The following is a 17,852-nucleotide window of genomic DNA, read 5'->3' on the forward strand; positions in this document are numbered from 1 at the left end:
TACAGTAGGGTGGGAAATAATGGGGCACCTTTTTCATTCTATTTTCTCGTCCAATTTGGTAGTAAACAAAGAACATTCAAAGAATTATAAAACCGTATCCTCACAACTTCCATAGACCGTCTTTAACTGTTTAAAACTTGATCAGGATATTTGGTTATTAGGTGCTAAAAGTGTCCCATCTTCCCCCATAATACTATATGTAGGTTTAAAGTCGAACCAAAGTCACTTTTTGAAATCTGATGTATAGTAGGGTGAGGGAAGACGGGACTAGGGCATTATTTTTTATAGAATATCTTTTTCCGGGTACCTATTTAATAATATACAAAAACAAATATTACAGTATAATTCGACAGTATTCTCACAAGGAGGAACTGAAGTCAAATTTTTTCTGATATATAAATAGTCCTTACTGAGTTGAATGTAACGATATGAGGTTTCTGTTTAAAACCGAACCGTTTTTGAGTAGTCTACATTTGTATTTGAACCAGAATTTATTGAAGGAAGGTAGTTTAATAGAAGATTAATATGCCAGTTATAAGTCTGTAACGCAAAACATTTTTTTCTGTCTGTAACGCAAAACAAAGCTTTCACTGAGGCAAGGTGTTATATCCGCTTTTTTGATATTGTTAATGACAATAGTTTCAATACAAGTAATGGTAGATCCAGTCACCAGCATAATACGGCCTATGCGCCCACTTAGTGTATCAGTATAAAACATTGCAGGAATTCAATGAAGCATCATTATGACACACGTACGCCATTTCCTTTTCCATATTCAGAAAGCATTAAACGTAATAGTCAGGTGAGGTGTTAGTTGTCTATACACAGATACACACCGTTAAGGTACTTGTTTTGTCACTGCCTATGATTGAAACATGTTGAAAATCTTGCCGGGTGTTTTTAAACCATTTAATGCATAAGAATCATAGTGAATAATATTGAATGAAAGCAGGTATTCAGTATACTAAAAAGTAGAAAGGCTAACATATATAGGTATAAGGTTATGATTTGAAGCAGGCCGAATGAATATAAACTGCGTTCACTCATGTTTGCCTCTGAGAAAAGTTAAAATGGCCGACAAATAGTAGGGTGGGGGAGAGGGAGCACCTTTAGCACATAATATTCGTTTATGGAAGTCGTGAGGAAACGAATTTATAGTTATCTAAATGTTTTTTTGAATAACACTAAATGTGACGAGAAAATAGATTGAAAATGTGTCCCATCTTTCCCCACTCTACTATGTACTCGGTGCAACTTGAATTCTATTTTTCTGTAAACTTTCTTTTGTTTAATCCTACACTTCATGTATTAGCAGTTTTTACGAACGGAATTATTTCAAATAAACTGAAAAGCGAGAAATGGCCATGTCGAAAGTTGATCCAAAAAGCACTGTTCCTGGTGTTCCTGGTTCCTCCACCCTTGGAATCCAGCTGAAGTCGGAGTATTTAAATTGTGATTTGGGCGTAAATGAAGAAGGGCAGTTTACTGTTAAGCTCGGTGGTGACGCTTTACTGCTAACAACTGCGATTTTTAGCAAGTGCGACAATCTAAAAGGCTTATTTTTGGCTGGAGGCGTGCTCACGGCAACTCTTTATGCTTTGCGCAAACTTCGATATGTTGCGGGGCCTTTCTATAAAGTTGCTGGTGGTGCTAATTTCGTTATGACGGACGAACCAGATCTGATAAAGGAAGCTCGGGAAAAGTTAAATAATGGTTCCTTTTCTGAAGAATTAGAAAAGAAAACATTGGCTATAATGAAAGAAAACCCGGAAGAATTTTCGACTAAGGATTTTAAAATAGATTCATGCCAAGGTATTTTAACTTAGTCACTTATAATACAACAACCTTTTTTTGAAAAAATCAATGCAATGGAACTAAATTTTAAAAATACCATATATCTACTTGTATATTTTATATCTAATAACACGTCCAACTTTTTGACGAATAACCAAGATTTTAAATTTCCAGAAATTGCAATTGAACAAATAACTGCGGATGGAGCCCACATTTCAATGAAAGATACGAATGTAGAGCAATCTGCTATAGCTGCGGACCATATAAATATTGGCAGCAAAGACGAATCTTCGAAAGGTATTGAATTGTATAGAACTATTTACTAAATAAATTCCCTATAAAAGGGTGGTGTAAATTACCTAACACATTGCCCAATTTAAAAATAAAAATATCACAATTATTGGCGATACCGCATGAATTTGTACCATCATACTTTATTGATTTACAATACGTAAAATAAATATAGTAGGGTGGGGGAAAATGAAACAGCTTTTCATTCCATTCTCTCGTCCCATTTGGTTGTTAATTGTTTAAAGCACGATCAGGGTGTTTGGATACAAATGGGACAAGAAAATAGAATGAAAATATTTCCCATCATTCCCCACCCTATTGTATATCGAAGTTTATATTTTTGACACAAATTGAGTATTGCTACAGTGTATTTCCCACAAGCTACTTTAATTATCTCCAAGTGTACCGTTTAATATCTTTTTCATCCATTATCAAATGGAGACTCTTAAATATTATTTTTTGCAGGTTCTGCATCCGGCTTTGTGGGTGGAAGTCGTCAGCAAAGTAAGAAACCATTTCATTTGTTAATTTTAATATAAATTTTCATATTTTTATATCATTTAATTTAATTCCTAACAGGGCTGTCCGAGCTAAATATGGATAATTGCAAAGTAAAGAGGTCGGCCATCGGCTCGTCACACGTTCACATCCAGTGATGAGATACCCGATAAATTCAAAAGCTTTATAATTAATAACCCACAAATATATAGTAGGGGTAAAGTAGATGTAAATAACGTAGATGGCTTAAAGCTTAAAAGGTAATTAAACAAACATATATTAGAGTGGGGGGAGTTAAAACATTTAAGCACATATTCTCTCTTATTTTTGTCAGGATATGGTTTTATAATCATTTAATTTTTTTTGTTTACTGCTAAATGGGACGAGAAATTAGAATGAAAAGGTGTCCCATCTTCCCCCACTTTACTGTAATATAATTTGATTCTAATAAAGATATTAGAGAGTAAAATCGAGAATTAAGAAAGACATATGAAAACATGCGCATGGCAAAAAAACAACAACAACAAGGATAAAACCAATTGGTCGACCAAAAAATGACTTTTATCAGTGCTGTTCAACCAGTGTGCACGGTGTACCCTTGGGTGCACCAAAATATCAACACAAACTTTAAAAAATTTTAGCATAAAAATATATATTATCGGTATTTTAAAGTCTTCTGAGGGCCATTTATTTTGCTCTTGCGGGCCGCGTTTTGGGCACGCATGTATTATATCATCACAAACTTCAAAAAATATTAGCATAAAAATATATATTAGCTTATTTAAAAAAATTGAGTATTTTTTTGTTAAAGTTAAACACTTTTATCATATTCAGCCACTTTTCTACAGTTTGGTCCTTAGTTTTTTGTGTTATCTTATTTTCACGCCAATTCGGAGCTGCTTTATAATTTATATATATAAATATATATATGAATTCTATATCTTGCATAACTGGGAATTAAACTAGTCTTCTCTTTAACCGCAGACCACCTATTCGTAATAATGTTTTTGATTAGCGATGGTTTTGACTAAACAGGGAACTTCTCCGCGTACGCATTTCTCCTTGATGACGTCATTAGTTTTACGTTAAAGCAACCAGGGGTGCATGAGTTCGTCGCAACAACTTTAGGGATTTACCAACCCAAAAAAGGTTGAAGAGCGCTGATCTATATGGCCAATTACGTATTTAATGAACATTTGTTTAATCCATATTCATTTATTTTCATAATATACATATGCGACATGTTTCATAATATACATATGCGATTTGTGTAACCTCTCGTACAAAATACGAATTGCCCTGGGCTAAATGTTGGAACCGCAGAAAAATAAGGCGGCTTGGTTAGATCGAAAGTTTTGGCACAACAAGTTATTCGAAGAACATATCTTGAACATGTTGAGAATTGTAATTTTCGCGGGGATACTGGTTCTTGTAAATGGTAGGGTAAAAAACTTCTGCAATATTAATCGCTGTTACCAACTTGTATTTTTTAAATTAATATTTTGTTTTTTTCTAAGGGTGTCACCCCAGTAACATACATAAGAGAGCGTTGTCTCATTCTCGGTCTGCATCGCGGATTGAAGAAACAGTAGCTTTGAGAGGTTTCTTCACCAGATGCATGCAACAAAGAGTAAGTAAAATGTACGCGTTTTATTCAATATAATGGCAGTCTGCGACCTGTTTTGTTTAAATCGTTATTTGTAACTATTGACTATAAACTATTTCGATATTTCACCCCTGTGTATAAAAGATCTCATAGCAAGATGAAAGTTTATAGTCCGGCGCCGTGGCAAAGTGGTTAGTGCGCCTGCCTGTAAACAAGGGTAATGGGTTCAAGGCTCGTCGCTGCTACCATAGTGGAAGTAAGTATGTGTCCTTGGGCAAGACACTTAACGGAAAATGCTCCAACCCAGTAGTCACTATAATGGGTTGTCCAAAATATCAGCCATACAAAAAAATAAAAAAAATAAAAAAAAAACTAAATAAATATCTACAAAGTAACATACATGGTAACTCGTAAGCTGGCATGTTATAACGAATGTCGTTTTCCGGCCACGCGAGGATAAAGTAAGTTACATTCATCAACGTGATTTTGCGTAAGTAAGGCTGTATATTCTATATGGGTGATAGATTTAGTATGTAATAGGCTATACAACGTTTTCAGAGTAGTATGCTGATAGTATACAAAACAACACCCTGAGACGTGGGGAAAATGTCATAGCAAAGTTCAACAACAAGAGCGCTTAGCTCCAACGAGTAAGCACGTATTGTAATTTGTCTAATTTTATTTGACGGTTTTACTACTGTCACGGTCGACTGACCCCGTTAAAAAAAAACTAAATAACAAATCGGGTTTCTGACAATATGAAAAGAATTAGGATATTAATGTTTGGGAGAATTATTGCCACAAATTAAATAACACAGTAAAAAATAAGTAAGAAAATCGGCAACAGGAAAATTAATTTGAATGTTTAGTGATACTGCACCATTTCTTGTTTGTCAGTCAAATTGACTGCTTTGCAATTATTTCTGGGTGAGTTTTAATGTAGCCTATCTTTTATTGCAAGAAACCTTTGTAGCAACAATTCCTAGACAGCTTTAGGTGACTTACACAATGTCATTAAAAGTTTAAAAAAAGTTACAAATCGTTGATCAAACAGTGCATATAATGTAACAGTGTAACACATATACATTTTATTTAGTGAACAGCTCATTTAGTGAGAACTTTGTATAACGGATGTCTCGCTTCTCCAGTTTCTGATCTCATCATCAAAACCATCATTTTCATAAAATGTTGTTGAATATGAGACGTTAGGTCTCGAGGTTCTAAATGTCAAGAATAAGGTAACTTATTTTGAGGTAGAATAGAACGAATTGCATTTCAATTTTTTGTCAGTTTTAATTCCATATTAGTTTTAAGAGCATCTGGATTTGTGGGTAAATACCACAGAAATAAAAAAGACTAGAACGCGCAACTGCCCAAAACCGTGATAAAGTCTTCTTTCTATTCACGTGACCGCCAACTCCGTCCCCATTTCGCTTGGTCTCCATTGTAAAAGATAGGCGCACAGTAGTTTTAGGTGTTTATTTCAAAAAGTACACCAACTATTCAAGTTTATTAGGCCAGTTTAGTTATTTGGTGGGTTAACGCTTACAGTTTACCACTTGTTTAGGAAATTTTATTATTTAATAAATTTAATTAAAAACATTCAAACAAACAGTTTGTTGGAAACATATATATCAGAAAATAGTTGTTTTGCCCCATGACCTTAAATTAAGCCAAAAAACGAAGAAAAACTACATAAAACGCCCTGATTTCATTGGCTATAATAGTAAACTAAACGGGAACGAGTCGCGAAAGAGAGAAAGTGTATCACCTCTCTCCTTTACCGACATTGAAGATGCGCGTTTTATTTGTTTTTATTTTTGTGGTTAATACAGATAAAACAGTATTTTGCAATCTGGGTTAAGAACGTTTTGTAACTATCAATTGTGTTTCAGTAAGCTTTTTATATAGACCTAGCTTCTGTGATACCATTATGGTTTCAGTTGAAATCCAGGCCTGGTTTTTTTCTATTAATTTTTTCGTAAAAATTCTCAATATTTTTGTATGTTTGATACATGTTACTTTAATTTTTAGTTGTTGCACACTTTTTTTTCCAATTACATCTTAATTTTTACACAATTTGCTTCCAATTAATTAATTTTCGCATTATATAGTCTGTAGGGTGTAACAGTCACGCCTTTATCTGAAACATTCTTTCTTTTTTATCAATGTTTTAACAGCTGTTGTTTTACTGTTACTTTCCTTTTATCAGCATGTTTTAACAACTGTTTTTTTTATCGGTACTACCCGTCTTCTTGCTTTCATCAACTCTCTTGACCAAAGAGAGGAAATAAATTTCATTCATTCGACTTGTTTTAATTAAATACAACTCAATGAGAGTTATCTTGTACAGTACTGTAGCAATGGAGTCTTATCTGAAACGCTCATTCAAGTAGATTTTATAAGAAATGTGCTTATATAACGACTGTTGTTTTTTACTAATTCCCTTGTTGTTTTATCCTTGTTGTTTTATTACTTAACTTGTTTTTCGTTGTACTCTCACATGTATTCTCACAGACAAATAAACAATTATGTTATGTGTTTTTATGTTAGTATAATTTATATAATGAACCTGCTGGTCGACCACGTGGTGGGAATTACGAATGCTGAGATTTTTCGGACTTGTTCAGATATAGCCGACCGAGTAAACTTCTGACGAACCACATATAGCAAGAACAGGAAGAAACCTGTGTCAAAAAGATGATGTTTAAAAATTAATTAATATGTGTTTTTTTTTATTGTAGATAAGCTATTTAAATAAAAGTTCCAGCAAAATATGAAATTATACCTCATATTGTTGTCTATAACTTATGAGCAAAAAAGCTAGAAGGCTATATATTAGATTTGATTGTATATGAATAGATAAAGACTTAAAGTTTTCATATATTGTTCCTTAAAAGTCTTTGACACCAGAATATCGTGTTCTGTAGATTGCATACCACGGCTCTACTATATGTAATTATAGGATAATTATTTAATTCCCCCACCTTGTAATGAGTTGAACACAGTGAATAAAACGGAGAAAGCAAAACTTGCATCCCCATTTCCTGGAATGATGACGAAACCAAAGATCCATGTTAATCCAAGCGTGACGAACAAAGTTAACGAGAAAAGCAAATTCTTTTGTAAACCTTTCGACTTGCCAGCCTGAAAAGTAATGCATAATGTTTATTAAAAGAAACGAAGTTGTTAACCTGTGTTTAGTTAATGCATTTTTCTATTGAATGTTTTCAGTTTTATGTTAAGTTAGATATCCGCATCATAACATAGTTTTTATACATCTCTTAAAAAACAACAGCGCAGACCATGTTATTTAAAGAACGAAGAGAATCAAGTTGTTAAAACAACGCTATGGATAAAAAGTTTGAGAAAGAGTAGAAATGTAAAGAGCATGGCTGTTCACCCAAATTTATACCTAATTTAGTGTAAATATTTAAACACAAGAGTTCTGTATCACAATATGCTTTTGACTTGTCAGTATTTAAGACAGCTTACCATTGACACAGGTCGTTTTGCACAAGTCACTTTATAAGTTAGGAAGACATACAACATCAGATTTACACCAAGTGTTATGCCTGCTGGTATAAGAACAGCATACAACACCAGGCCTGGTTGAATGTAACACCTGGTGAAAGAGTTTGTTACACTTTTTTAACAAATATAACACAATAAAATTTTTTCAATTTTACCCTGGTAAAATACATAAAATAAAAATTAAAACAAAATATATAAAAATATATAAAAAATTTCTTACTCTCCATCTGTTCTCTTGTACATATCAATGTTAAAGATTGTGGTGAACATGATAACTAACGCTGGTAGCAACCAACCCCACAAACATGAAGCAATCATGAACCAGTTACCAAATAACTTTCCTCGAGTTTTAAATGGCTGGAACAAGTATGCTTGCTTAGTTCAAGGTACAAAAATTTGGTTTAGTTTTCATAGATATTTTTTTAATTATGCAATACCCAACTACCGGTTTGTAACCTATGTGACTATCTCTTTAGTATCAATGGGAAAATTATGTATTGCTGTTAATTTGGACAACCCATTAGTGACCACTGGGTTGGAGCAATTGTCGTTAAGTGTCTTGCTCAAGGACACATTCGCCCACAATGGTAGCAATGTCGAGCGTTAAACAATTCAATACAAGGAACTAATTTAGTACTACTTACAAGCATAATACATTAGAGAATGAATTTGATTTAGCAAAAGACCTAATTTAGTAATACTTACAAAGATAATATATTAGAAAATGAATTTAATACATAGCCTACTTCATTTAGAAAAACTTACAAGCATAATAACAGAAGCAATGCTGAAACCTTCCACCATCATCCAAGTGAAAACACTCATCATGGAGAAGTAGGTAAGCACTGACACAGCAAGGCATGATGTCATCGATGATGTCACAATCTCTTGCTCGCTCACAATGAGGAAAATATCAAGAAGAAGGATTGCGATCGCGAGATTAAGAAGAAGAACGGCCGCTCTTTTACGACCCTTTGTTCTGGTTTTTCTGCAAAATGAATTATCACATAATATTAAACCTAAAAAAAAAATCAACTAGGTATTTTATTTTGAACTGATGTAATCCTGATCACAAATTAGCTGGATTGTAATTAACTGAAACCAGCACCTCTTCCAATGTTTAAAATTGTTTATACCCTCATTTATTATTACGTGATTATGATACTGTTTAAAACATAGTTTTAATGAACATATTGGCAAACAATCTTGGTCAATTCTGTTAAAGTTAAAGTGCCTAAATAATTAAAAATTATGTTTTTTGCCCATGTTTTTTAATAACATATATTCTCATTCTAAAACTGTGAAAAATGGCAACACTGGGAAAAATAAAGTGGCAACACTGTAAACTCACGGAACAAAGATGAAGATGAGAATGAGGAGGAGACAAGAGGCACCGGAGATGGAACAACCAACCACAGTCAAGATATCAAGAACATGTGAATTACTGATGCTGGTATCATCTCCAGGCAACTGTTGGTAAATAATTTGGTAACAAACAGTCTACATGGTGTGTATGTGTGATAACTTGGTACATTTATTATGATACTAGTGTTATAAATCTAAGTAATATTTCTCTGCAAGTGAACCCACAGTCTAAAACTAGACATTAAATACACTGTAGCTTTAAAAATATGTTGAAAATTTTGGCATATCATTTTTTGTTTTAAATACATGCCCAATCTTTGAAAATTAAAGTACAGTACTTTACACTCACAAACAAAGTTGCAAAGTTGGTGAGATGGTTAAATGTACAAGTCAACGTGGTGTTTGAGGAATTGGTCATTACAGAACCCACATCTGACCAAGTAAGTGTCACTTCATCCCAATAAACACAAACACTTCTACCTGCAATCAAACCCTGCAGAGAAACAAATAAAATAATGCAATGACGTCAAGATCGTATTAGCAGAAAATACAATAGGTGTTAAAATTTTTTACCACATGACAAACTCTAAAGCTCCCAATTATATTTGCATTATTTACCTCAGTGATACTAAAACCCAATTCAACAGGTGGATCAAGGTTATTCAAAGGTCCACTTGCATTGACCACAGTAGCCGACAACACAGCATCAGAATTAACAGTGACATTGTTAAACGTAGTAAATGTACTCGGAGAATTGGAACGGAACAATTTGTCATCAGGAAAAGCCAAAAAACTGATTCTTCGATCTGAAATTTGGAAATTATAATGAGATTATACTATGGAATTTTTATGATCATGTTGTGGAGTTGTTAGTTATCATAGCAAGAAAACGCTGTGAATCTAGAATTTGTGTTGTCATAAATAAATTTCTGCTTTAATGATTGTATTATATTAATGTAAAGTAAATGTATTAAAATATTACTGTGTTTTTTAATGTAAAAACAGACCACACACAATCAATTTGTTCGTTGAACTAATTTGGTATATTTAAAACAATAAACAAGAGTACATATACCTGCTAGATCATTTGTTGCAGAGCCAGGTACAGTAATGTATGAAGTCATGTTTGAATGAGGCTTCTCAAAAAATGTTGCGAGTTGGTCAGATCTGAATCCTTTCAGATTTTTAATCGATAAATTTGTTACTCCATATCCTATACCCCTGTTTGCGTCTGTAATTGAGCATTAAGAAAAAATTTGGGAAAAACTTCGTTACAGTTATCGAAAAGACAAATATATAGCTATTATAATATTATTGTGTTGTAAAAATATTGGTAATTGTACGCTTTGTCTCTTTGCGCGCACTTTTCTTTCTATTACCCCCTAATCTGTTTTAATTTACTTCAACCAACTGTGGGTTAATTTTTGTTGTGTCATTGGTGTAGCCGCCTTAATTAATTGTATTCTATACTTCTATCGTATTTTGAACTTTTATTTAAAAACTATGTTATGTTTTAATTAAAGCTTACCATCTTGAGTAGGATGTACAACAGCAATGGCAACACTGCCGCTTACTTCTGTATATTCCTCTCCCTCAGCCACTTCCACCTTCTCACCAACTAAATCCAATGTTGCCAGGATCCTGAACCACAATAAGTGTAAGTATGTGTATTTGCTTTATCCCTAGTTATCACACAAGTGTTCTGTTTCATACACCTCGTGTCACCTTACAAGTTGCCTCGTGTCTTATTTTGTAGGTGATCATTTTTTAGGATATTTCATATTTTTATATATGGCTGATAATTTGGACAACCCGTTAGTAACCACTGGGTTGGAGCAATTGCCGTTAACTGTCTTGTACAAGGACACATACGAACACAACGGTAGCAGTGACAAACCCTAAACCCATGACCACTTTGCCTTGGTTTCTGTTAAAGTAAGTGTATATGATGTCACAATCTTATGTGTTACATGACACTCACTCTTGGGTTTGACCGCTCTGTTGTAACTGATCTTCAGGAACTTCAAGTAAATTTCCAACAGTTGCTACAACTGAACTCGATGTCTTTAAAGGAAGAAATCAAATCAAACATAATATTACATAGGTTTATGATACATATTCGAAAATGATTTGGTATATGGAATGTTTATTCTCTGTATATGTAGATAACTACTTTTCCTTATACACTAGATGCTCTTTATAAAAGGACACATACACACACAATTAACCATCTTGCTATGCCCACAATGGTAGCATTGACGAGCCTTAAACCCATAAGGCAGATGAATAACCACTTTGCAATGGCCCATATATAACAAATTCTCCCTTACCTCTGGAGTAAGTGTAGTTGTGTTGACAATCTCTGTCAGAGCTTGAGATGTCTGAGTGACATCCGTTGTTGTAAGATCCGCTGAAACTGATGTGATGACTTCAAGATCGTTCGCCACTTGTTGGCGCTGCTCATGAGTTTCTATTGAATTTGTTTGAAGTCCATTCAAGATCTCCTGTAAATTAAGAAGCGGTTAAAGGAGAAGACGGTTACGATTTATAGGCGACAATGCATGAAAACTGTTATTTAATAGCATCATTTTTTACACTTTTTTAATTCTATATAAAATGGCTTTTGTTTTATTTTAAAATTGACATTTTTTAAATTCTTTCCTATTTTCACAATAAACGTAGGTACTTTGTTTAATATAACACAATATTTTACAAAGGTAAATTTTCACCTCGACTCCATTATCACAGGATGTTAGCCACGTTGGGACTACCCAGGTTCCATTTAAAGAACATTTTCTGTTGCCGTATGGTTTTCCAACTGGAAGATAAAATAGAACATGTAGGGTGTAATAGTTACGCCTTTAATAAATGAGTGTAACGTACTTTATCCTTACGTGGCCGGAAAACGACAGTCGTTATAACACGGGTGTTCATACACCTCGTGCCAGCTTACGAGTTACCATGCATGTTACTTTGTGGGTCATTATTTTTTGGAGAGATTTTTTTATGTATGATTGATAATTTGGACAACCCATTAGTGACCACTGGGTTGGAGCAATTGCCGTTAAGTGTCTTGCCCAAGGACACATATGCCCACAAACAATGGTAGCAGTGACGAGCCTCGAACCCATTACCTCTGAGTTACATGCAGGCGCGCCAACCATTTTGTCACCGCGACGGACAATCCAAAACATTATTAATTTATCTGTTTTGTCCATTAGCGTGTTTTAGCAACTGTTGTTTTACCATTACTACTCGTGTTTTTCGCTTTTGTAAACTTTCCTGATCTTCGTTAACGTGACAAAAAAAAATTAATTCATTGATTTAATTAAAACATGGTAAGATTAACACTGACTGCACTGTAGAATTTTAAAATATGGGATTTGTGTAAATAGGATATATAATTGCTGCTGACATGCAAGTTTATGTTTTAAGCAATACTAATGTCTGATACCCTGTTTCCTACACACTTACCATTTGATGAATTAACCGGGCACTTGTTGTTAGAGATAGCAGTAAAACCTGCTTGTGTAGCTGGGAAGGTCACATTAGTAGAGTTTTCAAAGGGGTAGAGTAATGTCTCCGTATCACAGACAACTATAAAGTAAATTTCAAATTATACTGACACTGACACATTAAAAATCACAATTTACATAACAATATACATAAACTTCTAAAAATGGTGCAATTAAAATTTTGAAATATTTAAACAAATATATTCAATTTTTAACAGGGTATGGAAGAGCCAAAAATTTCACCTGGTTGACATCCAAGTGCTGACGGTGTCTTAGGTATGTATCCAGCAATACATTGACAAACACATTCAGCTGTTGAGGAGGGTCGGCTACATGGACCATCACAACCATCACATGTTGATAGACATGATGCTGGTAAAAGTTAAAACGTTTATGAAAAAAAATATTTACGTGTGATATTTAAAACTAAAGCTTATGTAAGTTACAAAAAATCAACAAGCATCATAGCACATATTGGTTACAAAAAAACAACAAGCATCATAGCACATATTGGTCAGAATGCTTGGCTATTAACTAAAGTATACCGAATTATAGGCTTGATGCTGGTCTTATTTTGGTTGTATGTAGCCACTTTAATTGTCCTTGGGCAAGACATGTCCGGCGCCGTGGAAAAGTGATTATTGCCTGCTCCTAACCCAGAGGTAATGGGTTGAAGCTCGTCGCTGCTACCATTGTGTGTCCTTGGGCAAGACACTTATTGGCCATTGCTCCAACCCAGTGGTCACTAATGGGTTGTCCCACCCAGTGGTCACTAATGTTGTAAAGTGTCGTGCCCATGGACACATACGCCCCTAAAGTAGAAGCAACAAGCCTTGAACCCATAAACTCTGGGTTAAAGACAGACGCGCTTACCACTGTGCCTCAGCATCACACAATGCGAGAATAAATAACATTGCTTCAGACATTCTTGAGCAGTGAATAAACTTTTAATTTTCTAATTTATTTTTATAATGCATTACAGCTCACCTGGTTGGGTAGTTTCAACTGGGCTTAAGGTAGTGGTTGGGACAACAGTTGATTCTGAAGTCGAAATTATTGGTAAATACTTCATCTTTTATATTTTCATACAAATTTCATGTTAACAAAAGTAAATATATAGTAAGAAAAATACATGAAAACAAAAGAAATTTTTCTCACTTGTTGTAATAATTTCATCTGGCTTTGACGTAGTAGCTTCAGTAGCTTTAGATGTGTTGGGTCTGATAGTAGTTTCTATAAAAGATAAATAAATTGCCCTAAATAAAAAATAATAATACAAAACCTGATAATAAAGTTACATTAAAGTAGAAGCTGTGATTCTTAAAACTTGGTATTTTTTCTCACCTATTGTGGTTGTTTCATTTAATGGTAGTGAAGTAGTAATATCAGATCCAGGTGTGGTCGGCTCTGCTGTTGTTTCTGAAATATTAAGTTCAAATTTTATTCCTATCTAGTTTTAGTTTAACCAAATCAGTTAAAACTTGGTATTTTTTCTCACCTATTGTGGTAGTTTCATTTAATGGTAGTGAAGTAGTAATATCAGATCCAGGTGTGGTCGGCTCTGCTGTTGTTTCTGAAATATTAAGTTCAAATTTTATTCGTATCTAGTTTTAGTTTAACCAAATCAGTTAAAACTTGGTATTTTTGCTCACCTATTGTGGTTGTTTCATTTAATGGTAGTGAAGTAGTAATATCAGATCCAGGTGTGGTCGGCTCTGCTGTTGTTTCTGAAATATTAAGTTCAAATTTTATTTGTATCCTTCTTTTCGCTTTTTTAAATCAGTTAAAACTTGGTATTTTTGCTCACCTATTGTGGTTGTTTCATTTAATGGTAGTGAAGTAGTAATATCAGATCCAGGTGTGGTCGGCTCTGCTGTTGTTTCTGAAATATTAAGTTCAAATTTTATTCCTATCTAGTTTTAGTTTAACCAAATCAGTTCAAACTTGGTATTTTTGCTCACCTATTGTGGTCGTTTTATCTAATGGTAGTGAAGTAGTAATATCAGATCCAGGTGTGTTCGGCTCTGCTGTTGTTTCTGAAATATTAAGTTCAAATTTTATTCCTATCTAGTTTTGGTTTAACCAATCAGTTCAAACTAGGTATTTTTTCACACCTATTGTGGTCGTTTCATTTAATGGTAGTGAAGTAGTAATATCAGATCCAGGTGTGGTCGGCTCTGCTGTTGTTTCTGAAAAATTAAGTTCAAATTTTATTCGTATCTAGTTTTGGTTTAACCAAATCAGTTAAAACTTGGTATTTTTGCTCACCTATTGTGGTCGTTTCATTTAATGGTAGTGAAGTAGTAATATCAGATCCAGGTGTGGTCGGCTCTGCTGTTGTTTCTAAAAAATTAAGTTCAAATTTTATTCGTATCTAGTTTTGGTTTAACCAAATCAGTAAAAACTTAGTATTTTTGCTCACCTATTGTGGTTGTTTCATTTAATGGTAGTGAAGTAGTATTAGAAGATCCAGGTGTGGTGGGCTCTGCTGTTGTTTCTGGAATATTTAGTTTAAATTTAATACAGTTTTGGTTTAACCAAATCATATTAAAAAATGATATTTTTGCTCACCTATTGTGGTTGTTTCATTTAATGATGGTGAAGTAGTATTAGAAAATCCAGGTGTGGTCGGCTCTGCTGTTATTTCTGAAATATTTAGTTCAAATTTAATAAAGTTTTGATTCAACCAAATCATATTAAAAATTTGTATTTTTGCTCACCAATTGTGCTTGTTTCATTTAATGGTAGTGAAGTAGTATTAGAAGATCCAGGTGTGGTGGGCTCTGCTGTTGTTTCTGAAATATTAAGTTCAAATTTTATTTGTACACAGTTTTGATTTAACCAAATCACATAATAAACTTGGTGTTTTTGCTCACCTATTGTGGTTGTTTCATTTAATGGTAGTGAAGTAGTAATATCAGATCGCGGTGTGGTCGGCTCTGCTGTTGTTTCTGGAATATTAGGTTCAGATTTAATATTATACAGTTTTCATTTAACCAAGTCATATAAAAATTGGTAGTTTTGCTCACCTATTGTGGTTGTTTCATTTAATGGTAGTGAAGTAGTATTAGAAGATCCAGGTGTGGTGGGTTCTGCTGTTGTTTCTGAAATATTAAGTTCAGTTTTAATACAGTTTTGGTTTAACCAACTCATATTAAAAATTGGTAGTTTTTGCTCACCTATTGTGGTTGTTTCATTTAATGGTAGTGAAGTAGTATTAGAAGATCCAGGTGTGGTGGGCTCTGCTGTTGTTTCTTGAATATTTAGTTTAAATTTAATACAGATTTGGTTTAACCAAATGAGATTAAAAAATGATATTTTTGCTCACCTATTGTGGTTGTTTCATTTAATGGTAGTGAAGTAGTATTAGAAAATCCAGGTGCGGTCGGCTCTGCTGTTATTTCTGTAATATTAAGTTCAAATTTAATACAGTTTTGATTCAACCAAATCATATTAAAAATTTATATTTTTGCTCACCAATTGTGGTTGTTTCATTTAATGGTAGTGAAGTAGTATTAGAAGATCCAGATGTGGTGGGCTCTGCTGTTGTTTCTGGAATATTTAGTTAAAATTTAATACAGTTTTGGTTTACCCAAATCATATTAAAAAATGATATTTTTGCTCACCTATTGTGGTTGTTTCATTTAATGGTAGTGAAGTAGTATTAGAAGATCCAGGTGTGGTGGGCTCTGCTGTTGTTTCTGGAATATTTAGTTTAAATTTAATACAGTTTTGGTTTACCCAAATCATATTAAAAAATGATATTTTTGCTCACCAATTGTGGTTGTTTCATTTAATGGTAGTGAAGTAGTATTAGCAGATCCAGGTGTGGTCGGCTCTGCTGTTATTTCTGAAATATTTAGTTCAAATTTAATACAGTTTTGATTCAACCAAATCATATTAAAAATTTGTATTTTTGCTCACCAATTGTGGTTTTTTCATTTAATGGTAGTGAAGTAGTATTAGAAGATCCAGGTGTGGTCGGCTCTGCTGTTGTTTCTGAAATATTTAGTTTAAATTTAATATAGTTTTGGTTTAACCAAGTCATATAAAAATTGGTAGTTTTGCTCACCTATTGTGGTTGTTTCATTTAATGGTAGTGAAGTAGTATTAGAAGATCCAGGTGTGGTCGGCTCTGCTGTTGTTTCTGAAAAATTAAGTTCAAATTTTATTCGTATCTAGTTTTAGTTTAACCAAATTAGTTAAAACTTGGTATTTTTGCTCACCTATTGTGGTCGTTTCATTTAATGGTAGTGAAGTAGTATTAGAAGATCCAGGTGTGGTCGGCTCTGCTGTTGTTTCTGAAATATTAAGTTCAAATTTTATTCGTATCTAGTTTTAGTTTAACCAAATTAGTTAAAACTTGGTATTTTTGCTCACCTATTGTGGTCGTTTCATTTAATGGTAGTGAAGTAGTATTAGAAGATCCAGGTGTGGTCGGCTCTGCTGTTGTTTCTGAAAAATTAAGTTCAAATTTTATTCGTATCTAGTTTTGGTTTAACCAAATCAGTTAAAACTTGGTATTTTTGCTCACCTATTGTGGTTGTTTCATTTAATGGTAGTGAAGTAGTAATATCAGATCCCGGTGTGGTCGGCTCTGCTGTTGTTTCTGGAATATTAGGTTCAGATTTAATATTATACAGTTTTAATTTAACCAAGTCATATAAAAATTGGTAGTTTTGCTCACCTATTGTGGTTGTTTCATTTAATGGTAGTGAAGTAGTATTAGATGATCCAGGTGTGGTGGGTTCTGCTGTTATTTCTGAAATATTAAGTTCAGTTTTAATACAGTTTTGGTTTAACCAAATCATATTAAAAATTGGTATTTTTGCTCACCTATTGTGGTTGTTTCATTTAATGGTAGTGAAGTAGCATTAGAAGATCCAGATGTGGTCGGCTCTGCTGTTGTTTCTGGAATATTTAATTAAAATTTAATACAGTTTTGGGTAAACCAAATCATATTAAAAAATTGTATTTTTGCTCACCCATTGTGGTTGTTTCATTTAATGGTAGTGAAGTAGTATTAGCAGATCCAGGTGTGGTCGGCTCTGCTGTTGTTTCTGGAATATTTAGTTTAAATTTAATACAGTTTTGGTTTAACCAAGTCATATAAAAATTGGTAGTTTTGCTCACCTATTGTGGTTGTTTCATTTAATGGTAGTGAAGTAGTATTAGAAGATCCAGGTGTGGTCGGCTCTGCTGTTGTATCTGCAATATTTAATTAAAATTTAATACAGTTTTTGCTTACC

General features: G+C 33.5%; 2 protein-coding genes and 3 long non-coding RNA genes across 6 annotated transcripts; 1 reads left to right on the forward strand and 4 right to left on the reverse strand.

Moving 5' to 3' along the window:
- Positions 1-634: 634 nt before the first annotated feature.
- Positions 635-9,193, forward strand: LOC149737818 (uncharacterized). Of its 2 annotated transcripts, none has more exons than XM_089875273.1 (8): positions 635-1,812; positions 1,969-2,091; positions 2,551-2,589; positions 2,665-4,021; positions 4,101-4,213; positions 4,748-4,839; positions 5,286-8,109; positions 8,479-9,193. In XM_089875273.1, the coding sequence occupies exons 1-4, from the start codon at positions 1,359-1,361 to the stop codon at positions 2,739-2,741; spliced, it is 693 nt and encodes a 230-aa protein (XP_089731399.1). In that variant the 5' UTR covers positions 635-1,358; the 3' UTR covers positions 2,742-4,021; positions 4,101-4,213; positions 4,748-4,839; positions 5,286-8,109; positions 8,479-9,193. The 2 variants fall into 2 exon arrangements, with proteins under 2 accessions (XP_089731399.1, XP_089731400.1); XM_089875274.1 differs by having other exon boundaries at positions 5,286-7,343.
- On the reverse strand, positions 5,270-13,849 carry LOC149737819 (adhesion G protein-coupled receptor G7-like). The gene is made up of 18 exons (XM_089875263.1): positions 13,762-13,849; positions 13,591-13,644; positions 12,847-12,975; positions 12,563-12,685; positions 11,818-11,906; positions 11,419-11,592; positions 11,070-11,152; positions 10,617-10,729; positions 10,164-10,319; positions 9,707-9,894; positions 9,438-9,581; positions 9,075-9,193; positions 8,489-8,711; positions 7,944-8,080; positions 7,685-7,814; positions 7,177-7,336; positions 6,762-6,876; positions 5,270-5,409 (listed from the first exon to the last, which is right to left on the reverse strand). The coding sequence occupies exons 9-18, from the start codon at positions 10,210-10,212 to the stop codon at positions 5,298-5,300; spliced, it is 1,377 nt and encodes a 458-aa protein (XP_089731389.1). The 5' UTR covers positions 10,213-10,319; positions 10,617-10,729; positions 11,070-11,152; positions 11,419-11,592; positions 11,818-11,906; positions 12,563-12,685; positions 12,847-12,975; positions 13,591-13,644; positions 13,762-13,849; the 3' UTR covers positions 5,270-5,297.
- Positions 13,850-15,174: 1,325 nt separating this feature from the next.
- On the reverse strand, positions 15,175-15,462 carry LOC149737820 (uncharacterized). Its single transcript, XR_016384676.1, has 2 exons — positions 15,324-15,462; positions 15,175-15,249 (listed from the first exon to the last, which is right to left on the reverse strand). It is a non-coding gene; the product is annotated as an uncharacterized LOC149737820 (long non-coding RNA).
- Positions 15,463-15,782: 320 nt separating this feature from the next.
- LOC149737821 (uncharacterized) lies at positions 15,783-16,157 on the reverse strand. The gene is made up of 2 exons (XR_016384675.1): positions 16,081-16,157; positions 15,783-16,006 (listed from the first exon to the last, which is right to left on the reverse strand). It is a non-coding gene; the product is annotated as an uncharacterized LOC149737821 (long non-coding RNA).
- Positions 16,158-17,137: 980 nt separating this feature from the next.
- Positions 17,138-17,807, reverse strand: LOC149737822 (uncharacterized). The gene is made up of 2 exons (XR_016384674.1): positions 17,589-17,807; positions 17,138-17,514 (listed from the first exon to the last, which is right to left on the reverse strand). It is a non-coding gene; the product is annotated as an uncharacterized LOC149737822 (long non-coding RNA).
- Between the last annotated feature and the right edge of the window lie 45 nt (positions 17,808-17,852).

Source organism: Ciona robusta, chromosome 3, assembly GCF_009617815.1.
Source record: "Ciona robusta chromosome 3, ASM961781v2".
In the NCBI taxonomy this organism is placed as follows: Eukaryota; Metazoa; Chordata; class Ascidiacea; order Phlebobranchia; family Cionidae; genus Ciona; species Ciona robusta.

Excerpts from the sequence above, each read along its gene's own strand:
- LOC149737818 (XM_089875273.1), top strand. The coding sequence starts at position 1,359 with ATGGCCATGTCGAAAGTTGATCCAAAAAGCACTGTTCCTGGTGTTCCT. Across the intron at positions 1,813-1,968 it reads TAAAATAGATTCATGCCAAG|AAATTGCAATTGAACAAATA; the intron begins GTATTTTAACTT and ends TTAAATTTCCAG. Across the intron at positions 2,092-2,550 it reads CAAAGACGAATCTTCGAAAG|GTTCTGCATCCGGCTTTGTG; the intron begins GTATTGAATTGT and ends TATTTTTTGCAG.
- LOC149737819 (XM_089875263.1), bottom strand. The coding sequence starts at position 10,212 with ATGACTTCATACATTACTGTACCTGGCTCTGCAACAAATGATCTAGCA. Across the intron at positions 9,895-10,163 it reads TGCAACAAATGATCTAGCAG|ATCGAAGAATCAGTTTTTTG; the intron begins GTATATGTACTC and ends TCCAAATTTCAG. Across the intron at positions 9,582-9,706 it reads TGGGTTTTAGTATCACTGAG|GGTTTGATTGCAGGTAGAAG; the intron begins GTAAATAATGCA and ends GTTTCTCTGCAG.